This window comes from Suricata suricatta, chromosome 5 (assembly GCF_006229205.1).
Source record: "Suricata suricatta isolate VVHF042 chromosome 5, meerkat_22Aug2017_6uvM2_HiC, whole genome shotgun sequence".
NCBI classification, from domain to species: domain Eukaryota; kingdom Metazoa; phylum Chordata; class Mammalia; order Carnivora; family Herpestidae; genus Suricata; species Suricata suricatta.
This window is the reverse complement of record NC_043704.1, coordinates 5,576,304-5,586,839: the sequence shown is the minus strand read 5'-3', so window position 1 is coordinate 5,586,839 and position 10,536 is coordinate 5,576,304. Positions and strand designations below refer to the sequence as shown.

At 48.1% G+C, this 10,536-nt stretch overlaps 1 protein-coding gene across 1 annotated transcript in view; it reads right to left on the bottom strand.

The window, feature by feature from the left end:
• Nucleotides 1–8,491: 8,491 nt before the first annotated feature.
• PCP4 (Purkinje cell protein 4) overlaps nucleotides 8,492–10,536 on the bottom strand; it is a 56,746-nt gene continuing 54,701 nt past the window's right edge. Inside the window, exon 3 of the mRNA XM_029940631.1 lies at nucleotides 8,492–8,895. Coding sequence (XP_029796491.1) covers nucleotides 8,768–8,895 — 128 coding nt within the window. The 3' untranslated portion in view covers nucleotides 8,492–8,767. The remainder of the gene's footprint in view (nucleotides 8,896–10,536) is intronic.

Below are 10,536 nucleotides of genomic sequence, written 5' to 3'. Positions count from 1 at the left end.
CTCCGTCTCTGCTCACAGCACTGCAGTTGCAAAGCCATTCCTGCGGCCGCTGTGCTCATCAGCTTGGCTCAGGGCCTGGGGCTGCAGAGGCTGCTGGCCTGGTTGCAAACAAATCACAAGAAAGAGCCTGAGCTATACCTGAACCACGAGATAATCAGTGGTGACAGCCAGAGCTGGCCCGATTCCAGGGCCGGACACTGCTACGGGCTGAGTTCAGCTGCAGTGGTCTGGTCCTGGCAGCTGCAGACCCCATCATGCTGCCAGCTTGCTTCCACCATCAACACCCCAGTCTGAGGAGGTCCCACTGAGGCTGTGGTGTGTTGAAGTCATGTGGTTTCCATTCCCAGAGATGGGGCCAGTGACACGGTGGTCTGCTGCCCATCTCCATGGCCTCTTCACTGGGCCATGGTTTTGGACCCAACAGATGTTCTTCTCACCCCATCTTATGTGTCTGCAGCGTCCTTATGGAGAGGGATAAACTGTGGTCTCCTCTCCACTAGCTGCTCCGCTGCTAGGATGATAATAGTTAGCACACGCATCACAGTGAAGCTATGAGGCCACCCCGAGTGTTAAGGCACAAGAAAATCCCACTCTATTAGTGTCCGATTGCTGCTACAACAGATTACTGAAAGCAAATAGCTTAAAACAACACAAATGTTTTAGGGAGTCAGGTCAAGGATTTGGCTGGACTCGGTTCCTTCAGAAAGCCCCAGGGAGGCTGTTTCCTCACCTTTTCTAGTTTCTAGAGGCTTCCACACTCCTTGGCTTTCAGCCCTTCCACCACCTTCTAAGGGCGTCTCTCCAACCTTGGTGGTCTTATCTTTTCTGACATGTCCTTCCCATATTCCTGTGATAAGGACTCCAGGATGGTATTGGGCTGCCCAGACAACCCACATAATCTCCCCATCTCAAGATCCTTGACTTAATCACATCTGCAAGGTCCGTTTTGCCATGTAAGGTAATGTAACCATTGGTCTTTGGGATTAGACTGTGGGCACCCTTAGAAGCCACTGTTCTACCAGTCACCAACACTGCAGAATTCAAAGTCAAGAGGACCCCCTAAGGACTTGAATCGATGAGGGAGGCACCATGGGGGTCACTGGAGACTATAGAACCTGAATGGTGCCCTATGTGGATAAGAAATATCATTAGCTACAAGGCACATTGGTATTTAGTGCCTCACACTAGGTGATGTAGGTGTCAAAGACCACAGGCTTTTGAGTCAGACCTGGGTAAGAAATTCCATCTCTACCCTCAGTGGCTGCATAACCTTAAGCATTTCTTTATCCTCTCTAAGGCTTAATAAATTAATATCTTCATCTGCAAAATGGGGATAATCTTTCTAAGATTGCTTAGATTAGATGACTTAATACACATAAAGTGCTCAACATCTTGCTTCAGGATGACATATGGGAAAGACCTCATTTCCTCCCTTCCTTGCTGGGAACTTACTATACCCACTTTACAGAGGGGAAGACTGAGGCAGGAAGCCATTACAGTTCTCACAGGATAATACCAATAGTAGTCAATGAGCCGAGGCCAAACCCTGGCTCCACTGATCATAGTCCAGAAAGGACTCCTCTCCCAGGAAGGGTGAGTGGAAAGGAGGGGTTACATTCTGTATGGAAGGAATGACATGAAAAAATATATAACAGTCAGGATTCTGGATCTGCTGTATTGAGAGCCCTTTTGTCCTTGAAGCCACCACAAGCTTCGGGATTTTTGTTTGTTTGTTTGTTTTCAGGAGAGAGGTGGCCTAGAAACGTGCCTTTGTCTCAACACTCATCTGTCCTGAACTCCTTGTATGTCTATTCATTGTAAACTGGGGTGACAAGGAAATCCACAAAAGGCTGGCTTTCTAAGGCCCTCTTTAGAACAGAAAATGAAACACCAAAGACTGCAGGCTGACTTTGAACTCTGACCAAATCACCATCTTTCTTGACTGTTCATTAAATGAAAGCACAGGATTTCTCTATGTCCCTTTGCCCTCAGTTATGTCGGGGAAGACATTTTCCGTACCACACATGCAAAACACTTGGGCTCAGATGTATTCATTAACTCTCAAGGTGGGTATTTACTGAGCAACTAAACTGCCCATGAAATGAGTGTTCCTGACCTCATGGAGCTGAGTGGGGGAGACCAGCCTTGATCAAAGAATCACATAAACAAGCATGAGATTAAAGCTGTAACAGGGGCCATCTAGACCAGGACCTCATGCGTGGGGTGGGGACGGTACAGGAAGGTTGTGGCAGAAAGTACAGGGTGTCCACCCAAGCCTGTTTCTCCACCTCCTGGGCACACAGGTAGACCACGTTCCTAGCTTCACTAAGAAATAGGGGTGGCAGTGTGTCTGCATTCTGGCCAGTGGAACTGATCTAAGTCTCCTGTGGGTCTGGCCCATCACAAACCTTCGATGCCATCTCCCACATGAAGAACAGCCATGACTCAGAACACCTTCGTCAGACTCTGTTGTGAGTGAGAAATAGAATTCTCTGGGGCGCAGCCTCCAGCTTTTGAGAATTCATCTTCCATGGTAGTTAGTTGTATCTCAGCTGCTCCAGGAAGTAGCATGTCAGCTCAGAACTAAATGATGCAAGGACAGAGGAGCAGACTCAGAGGAGCTGATGTGGGAGGAAGAGTGCCCCTGAGGAGCAGAAACTCCCAGAAAATGAAGGGAAAGGACACCACGCGGGTCATCACAATCCACGTCAAGGAAATTGGCTTTATCCTGAGAACCCAGTGAAGCCCTGAAGGGTTTTAAATTTGGAGGTGGGAAGGCATTGAAAAGATGACATGATTCAATTTGCATTCTTAAAGGATTGGCTGACTCAGAGGAATACATTAGAAAGAGGAACATGGGTGCAGAGTGGAGAAATCAGAAGGGTGACTGCTGAAATTATCCAGGTGTGGAACGGCATTGGCTCTCTCCCCGCCATTAGCTCTGGCTAGCAGCCAACGCTTATCAAGTCAGCCAAAGCTGTCTTGTCTCAGGCTGAACACACACTATGTGATTGTTTCAAACACAGGGACGGGTTAAAAGTCCAGGACACGGGTGGCTGTGGCTGCACCAGAGGGGACATGTGGTCATGGGAACCCCAGCAGGAAAGCACAGGTCCCTCCCAGTCTCATCAAGCCCTGTATACAGGTGTTTCTGCACTAGAATCCATTCCATGAGTCAAGGACTCAGCCTGGCTTTGGACAAGATAATCATCTAACTGAACCTCTACCACTCATTTTATAGGTGGGCTAGGAAAGGAGTCTTTCATTATAGGGGCTGAAAGAAAGACGCCCAACCAACGTTCAAAAACCTCTAGCAGAGAAGCCCTTCTCCATCCTTTGTGAGCAATAGTGACTCACCAGAGGCCATCTTTTAAAGCACTCAAGTGGCCAAGACCCTGCAGCACAGGCACACAGAAATAATGAGCATGGTTAACTTCAGGAAGGGCCATGGGTTAAAATCTCCATATTCAGATCAGCTTCATGGGGCAAGGGGCAGAGAGAGAACAAGGTTAGTGGCTCCACTTTTCACAGTCCCTGGTTGTTTTATTCAGGAAGCCTGATAGGGCCCTGCCAAACCCATCATTATCCCTGCCTCCTGGGGAGGTCACGGAAAGCATAGCAACATCTCACTCGCCCTTAATTCTTATTCAATCAAACATCTGTTAGCAAAGAACACACTATTTTCAAAAGGGCAATGTGGCACCGAATGGAGTCCACTGCCATGGCCACGAGGGAAGGAGAACCAACCTCAAAGCAGCAACTGAGAGGAAATAGTATCAGGCAGTGGCTACAAATTCTAGCCCTGTAGTTAATCAGCAGAGTCGTGAATAAAATCCAATGCACTGTTCAGTCTGATCACATTACACGGCCTGACATCCAGGAGACCTGGTCATCCCTGCTCTTGCAAAGGTGGATGTCATGGGCTGAATCCTTGTGTCCCCCGAGAATCCATAGAGTGAAGTCCTACCTCCCAAAGTGATGGTATTAAGAGGTGAGACCTTTGGGAGGTAATTGGATTTAGGTGAGGTAGTGAGGCCCCCATCATGGGATTGGTGCCCTTATAAGAAAAAAAACATCAGAGCTCTCTTTCTCTCCACCACGTGAAAACTCAGCAAAAAGGAGGCCATCTTCAAACCAGGAAGAGGGCTCTCACCAGGAACTGAATGAGCCAACACCTTGATCTGGGACTTAACGCCTCCAGAACTGTGAGAATAAATGTCTGTTGTCTAAGCTCCCAGTCTGGGGTATCGGTTACAGCAGCCCAAGATGACTGAGACAGTGGACATTGTAGACCGACCAAGGGACCCCACCTCAATCATCTATGCTTTGAGTTGAGGCAAGAGAAATCTCCTAAACATGCAATCATGTGAATCTTCACCTGAAACACAAACCCTAAATAAGCTCCAATCCCAACCTCTTTCTCCTCTCCACTCTACCCTTATAATTCTACTATTCCATGCAGGCTAATAGTCAGGGCATACAAAATGTGTTTGTTCAAAAGTACGACCAGGGGAGCCTAGGTGGCTCAGTCACTTAAGCATCCGACTTCGGCTCAGGTCATGATATCATAGTTCGTGGGTTCAAGCTCCGTGTCAGGCTCTGTGCTGACAGCTCAGAGCCTGGAGCCTAGAGCCTGCCTTCAGATTCTGTGTCTCCCTCTCTCTCTGACCCTCCCCTGCTCATGCTGTCTCTTTCTCTCTCCCAAAAATAAATTAAAAATTTTTGAAAATGTTTTAAAAAGTAAATTGAAAAGACTGCAGGACTCGAGACTACATGTCCCAAGAAGTTAAAATCCGTCAACCCAAAACTGATGACCTGGGAGAACCACAGCTCATGAGATGGTCTGTCACTGTTGCTGAAGGCTGACCCAGCCCCCCAGCCTCCCTCAAAATGTAAGGACCAAGGGTAAGGAAGACAACAAAGAAGAAAGAAGCTAAAAATTGGGGGAAAGAAGAAAAATTATTGTTCTTTGCAAATGATAGGACTGCCTACCAGGGAATCCTGAAGAATCCACTGAAAAACTACCAGATATTGTATAGTTCAATAAGATGAGTCTTTACAGAGTTAAATACACAATGTCAGTAGTTTTCCTAGGTAACAACAAAACCATCAAGAAGATACTTTGGACAAAGATTCTATTTAAGAGGACAAAAAAAAAACCCATGAAATACTAAAAATAGAACAAAAAGACCCATATTAAAAATACTATAAAATGCTACTGAAAGTCATAAAATGCTATAAAGATAATAATATAAAGATGTCAATTTTTTCCCCACTGTTCCCAGTTTATAAATTTAATGTCATTCTTCTGCCCATGACATTCTATTCTTTTCTTGGACGTCTTGGATGTTCTTTTCTTGGATGTCTGTGTCACCTGAATAATTCTCTCTATTTTTAGCTGATGTGAATGGGTTTCTGCTCATTGCAACCAAGTAATTAAGTCAACCTAAACTACCCTTTGTCTCTCATGGGCCCATATTTCTTGGCTCTCAAGTCCTTTTGGCACCCTCCTGAATTTCTCTCCAAACAGGCTTTTGCTACTTCTTGGGGGAAAAGTGGAGTAGGGCTTTTTTGTGAAAAGCTTTCTTGCAGATTTATCTGCCATGATACCAGTTTTGACCCCAACTCAACATTAACTTTCTCACTAACTAGCTCAGTAACCATGAATTAGGCCAGACTCACAAGAGAAGGATTCTGATTGGCTGAGCCCACCTCTTGGGTCAGGTGCTCATCACTGGCCCAGCTGGCTGTTATCAAGAGAAGCAGGATCCTGTGGAACTCTGCATTGGGTTGAGTCAGGGAAAAGGTTGTTGCTGCTGGAAGCAACAGAGGACTCCTTGCCATGTGGGTCTGCCATTATTGACTTTCATGTGTTGGACATTGAGCCAGACACTCAGGTATTTGATTTCTAACATTTTCCCATCCACCTTTCCAATACACTTTACCATCACCTTGATGGTCAGGAAAAGTGCCACTCAAGTGGATAACTTCTCTGCAGTCACTTGGTCAATTTGAAATGGAAGACGAATCCAGTTCCAAGTCTCAAGCATTGGGTCCTGCTTCTAACCTGCCCAGGTGTGGGTGATGGAACTGCATGCTCTGGGCTGGGATGAGTTCATCCAATAAACCTCCACAAAGCTAAGCATCCCCTTCTCCTGTGCTTTGCCCGGACCCTTCCCCACCAGCCAACACCAACCACTCACCTTATTTATCTAGTGACTCCCATAATCTTTCCCACCATTGCTAGGGTGGCAGTTTGTTGGGGAGACTTGAGTGATTCTCCGAGCCTGGATGAGCCGCCCCTCCCCCTGTTCTGACACGGCACAAATCTCTCCATCCTATCATCTGTTTGTCCAGACCTCTTCCCCACCAGCCTGCCAGCACCTTGACAAGGCATGGCCAAAGCCCTAGTGTGTGCATGTAGTAAGAGTCCAATCAATAGGTGTGAAATGAAGTTGAATTAATGATGCCCCAGCTTGCTGACACCCTATGCCACCCTGCTTGAGCACACACTGAGGAAGTTCCCTCCTCCCTTCTGGGATGAACACTGCAGCCCACAGGAGGAGAGGGCCCTCCACCCCTGGAGCCATAAGCCACTTCCTCCTCTGGCTCCAGAAAGCCATCAACTGCACAGGCCCAATTTCCATGCAGAGCGGGGCACATTTGGAGCCTTCCCCTTGCTTTTAGCTGGAGTTTGACACTTTTATGAATCTACCTGGGAAATGAAAAGTTAAATCCATTCCCATGCCTCAAAGGAAGCCAGATGTACCCTTGGCCTGTGCTTGGGATGGGAGAGGTGTCCCGGGACCACCTAGGGGCCTCTCCATACGTGACAGCTCTCGCCCCCCTCCTTTCTGCACCAACGGGCCAGTATTACCTAGGAGTGCCTCTCATCTCTCCGGAACATTGGGGAACACTCCCTAGATTCTCCAGCTTCACATGGAGAGTCCCCTCTAGGGGGAGCATCCTCACTGTAAAACGGGATTTGCTTCCAGGTGAGACAGAGCTGGAGGAGACCCACGCTGGGCATCAGGGCTAGACACACTTAGTAAGGTGGCCGCTCTCTTTATGTGATAATATGCAGAGAATAAAGGGACAAGGGGACATAAAGGAAATTCCCAACTTCCTGTACCTCCATAAAGACCACACAGCAGCCCATAGAACTTGTGTAACATTTTCCCCTTCTGTCTCGGGAAGCTTGTTCTCAGGTGTCCCTTCACCCTGCTGTCCTCTTTTCAGTGAGTCCCCAGCTGCCAGGAACCCCAGGAAGCCCTGGGTACTGCCGGTGCTGAAGTGATCCTTTTGAGGACTCGTCTAATCAGAAACCCATTAGAGGAACTCCAGAACCTGCCCGTCTTCCCTCTGACAGCCCCAGAGAAGTGTCCATTAGGAGGGATCTCCCCACCAAACACGACATTTTCAGATGCATTTCTTGAAGCAGTTCATCTTCCCAGGGATGCCAGTCTTTCTCGGCCCGTATACCTGTGGCAACAAATGAACCCTGCCAGAGGAACAGGAGGGGCCCCACCCCCAGCCATCGCTGTGCTGGCTTCCACCATACTTTACACCCACATTCCCGGCCACAAGTGTGAGCACGTGCATGCACACAGAGCCTGTCTCTCCTCTTTCCACCATCCCGCATGCTCCAACTCGATCCTTGGTTAAGGAACTGGCACAGGAAAGAAATGGGATGCCCCTCAGTGGAATATTGTGCCTTCACTGAGAACTCAGGATGCTGAAGATGAGACAGCTCCGTACCAGCTTCTCACCTGGCATAACTCAAACCACAGCAGATTCAGTAGCTCAGGGCTCCTGCCATCTGGGGTCCCAAGGCAATCGTCCAGCCCCCTCCCTACTCTTGACTCTGGGGACCTTCCTCTCCTTCTTGCCTGAGGAACCCCTTCAGGGCATGTGAAACGATTTACCTGTAAGGTTCTCAGATATGTGATAGGAGAGAAGCCAGATTCTCCAAACTTCAGGTCATGGGAATGATCCTAGCAAGTAGCAAATCACAGTGTGAGGAGCTCCGGGAGGGGGGAGAGACCAGAAGGCCACCTTTCCCCATGGAGCGACACAGATGCAGAGGGAATGGGCTCAGCAGGCGCAGAAGGGGGGTGCGTCCCCTCTGGAGTTGTGAAACACACCTGCTGAGCATACCTGAGTGACACGTGCCAAATGTCGATGTATCCCCCTCCCCCTTCCCGTTCTCCTGGGTGAGTCGGAACTCCCCTGGGAAGCTGCTGACTCTGTGACACCCCGCTCTCCACCCATCATAAGAGGAAAATGTAGTGCACTCGGCAGTTAACACTCTTCAAAAGACACAGGTATGGCAAAGAGGGGATGCTCTTTCCCACAGAAAGGCTCCTCACAGAAGCACCATGTTTCAGCTCTAACTCCTAAGGGAAGGAGAAAATAGACAGCCTTGCAATCACCTCTGACTCTGGTAACTTCCCAGGTTACGCTAAAGGGAGAGACGAAGCAGACACTTGAATCACGCATCGTAACTCCATTTTATTACAACATCAAGGAAAACAGTGCAGGAGGAAGGATATTAGAGATAAACAGAGATGAAGCCACTCACAGCTGCATTGTCTACACCTTCCTATCAGGGAATAAATATGAGGGTCTCTGTACATGCATTGCAGGCCAGGTGCATGTGGGTGTCGTGTGCAGATGAATTCTCTCTAGGGTGTTGTTCTCTTAATTTCTTGACAGATGATGGTTGAATTCGGTGTCTTCTGGCAGGCTAGGAAGGGACTCTCTCCCACTAGGACTGGGACCCAGCCTTTTTCTTCTGGAATTTTCTGAACTGAGACTGAATGGCCACCGCCGCGCGTTCTGTCTCTGGCGCGTCCATGTCAATGTCGAATTCTTCTTGAACTTTCTTCTGCCCATCTGTAGCAAGAGAAAACACAAGTATGAGGCGGTCACTGAGCTGAGAGCTGGGAGGCAGACAGCCACCAGTCCACCAGGAAGCACACACTCGCCACCCCCGCACAACACCTAGTTTGCAAGGTGAAGTCCAGCACAGCGTGTGCTGACCACCATCAGAGCCCAGAATGGGCTGGTTTCTGTCTGCCCCAACTCTACACCTGCCAGAGACCGAGAAACTCCAGAACACAGTCCCACCTGCTCAAGTATTTTCCATACCTGATTTTCTATGCCTTGGGGCCATGTTTTACATAGTATCAAAAACACTAGCTGTGCTTTTACAGTTTCTGATGCCTCATGGAGATACAGTTTTAATATTGCTACTGATCTTAACCCAGTAGACGACTGACACTCACAAGAGCTCTGGGTTAAAGCCACTGGGTTTCTGTGTACACTTCCATTGCCAGTGACATTGCTCATTGAATTAGGACTTCTGTCTTCATCATGGTCACCCGCGGATGACCCCATTTGACCTTCGCAATTTGGCTGACCTTCCATAGGTCTTATGTTTTGTTGCAAGGAGGCACACTTAGTAACGCGTTCACTACGCCGGAAGGCTTTAACTAACTCACACTGTAATGATCACAGACAATAGGATAAAAGCCAAAGCAAAGTGAAAACCCGGGCTGACAGTCCCTTTTTTGCTGAGCATCTGCTGACTTCTAGCCAAATATAAAAACGAATAAATAAAATCCTCCAGTCATAAAAGGGAAGAATCTTTACAACTCCTTCAATCTGATGAAAGTTAATCATCACAATTGCCGAGGCATCTTTTTAAACATTTTTTGAAGTATTTAATATGTATTTATTTTTCAGAGAGAGAGAGAGCAAGTGGGAGAGGGGCAGAGAGAGGAGGACAGAGGATATGAAGTGGGCTCCGCACTGTCAGCACAGAACCTAATGTGGGGCTTGAACTCATGAACCGTGAGATCATGGCCTGAGCTGAAATCAGATGCTCAACTGACTAAGCCACCCAGGTGCCCCAAGACATCTTTTTAAAAAATATATATAGGCCCAGGGCCCCACTCCAGACCCAGGGCTGCGCTGGGAAGAGACCCTGATAGCAAGACCAAGTCAGCAGAGTCAGTAGCGCTGGGGGAGGACCACACAGCCCTACTTTATAAAAAACTCTCAGGTGATTCTAAGACGCAGACAGAGTTGAGACTCAACTGCTCTCTCCACAGATTAAATGCAAAATAAGACCCTAGAATTAGCTCAAGTCAGAACTGGGGACGAGACCCACCTCACAGCACCTGGGTCAAGACCTCACTGCCACCTGGACTTGTACCTGGAGCCTGGGCTCCTCTCTGCCTCGGGATGGGAATGTCAGGGGCATTTGAGGCAAGAGAGAAAGTCCCAGCCAGGTAGCAGGGACAGGGCTCTATTCCTGACTTTGTCACCGGGCAGGCTTCATCCATGCACTCACTTCCTCTCTTAGCAGCTTTGGATAATAATGTTCAGGCAGCACCCCTGACAAAGTGGAGGACATGAGGTCCCTTTCAAGTGGAGCAGATTTGTTCTTCCCTGCCTGCTCGTTCTCTCTCTTAGGTGGATGAGAAATAGATAGATAGATAGATAGATAGATAGATAGATAGATAGATAGAT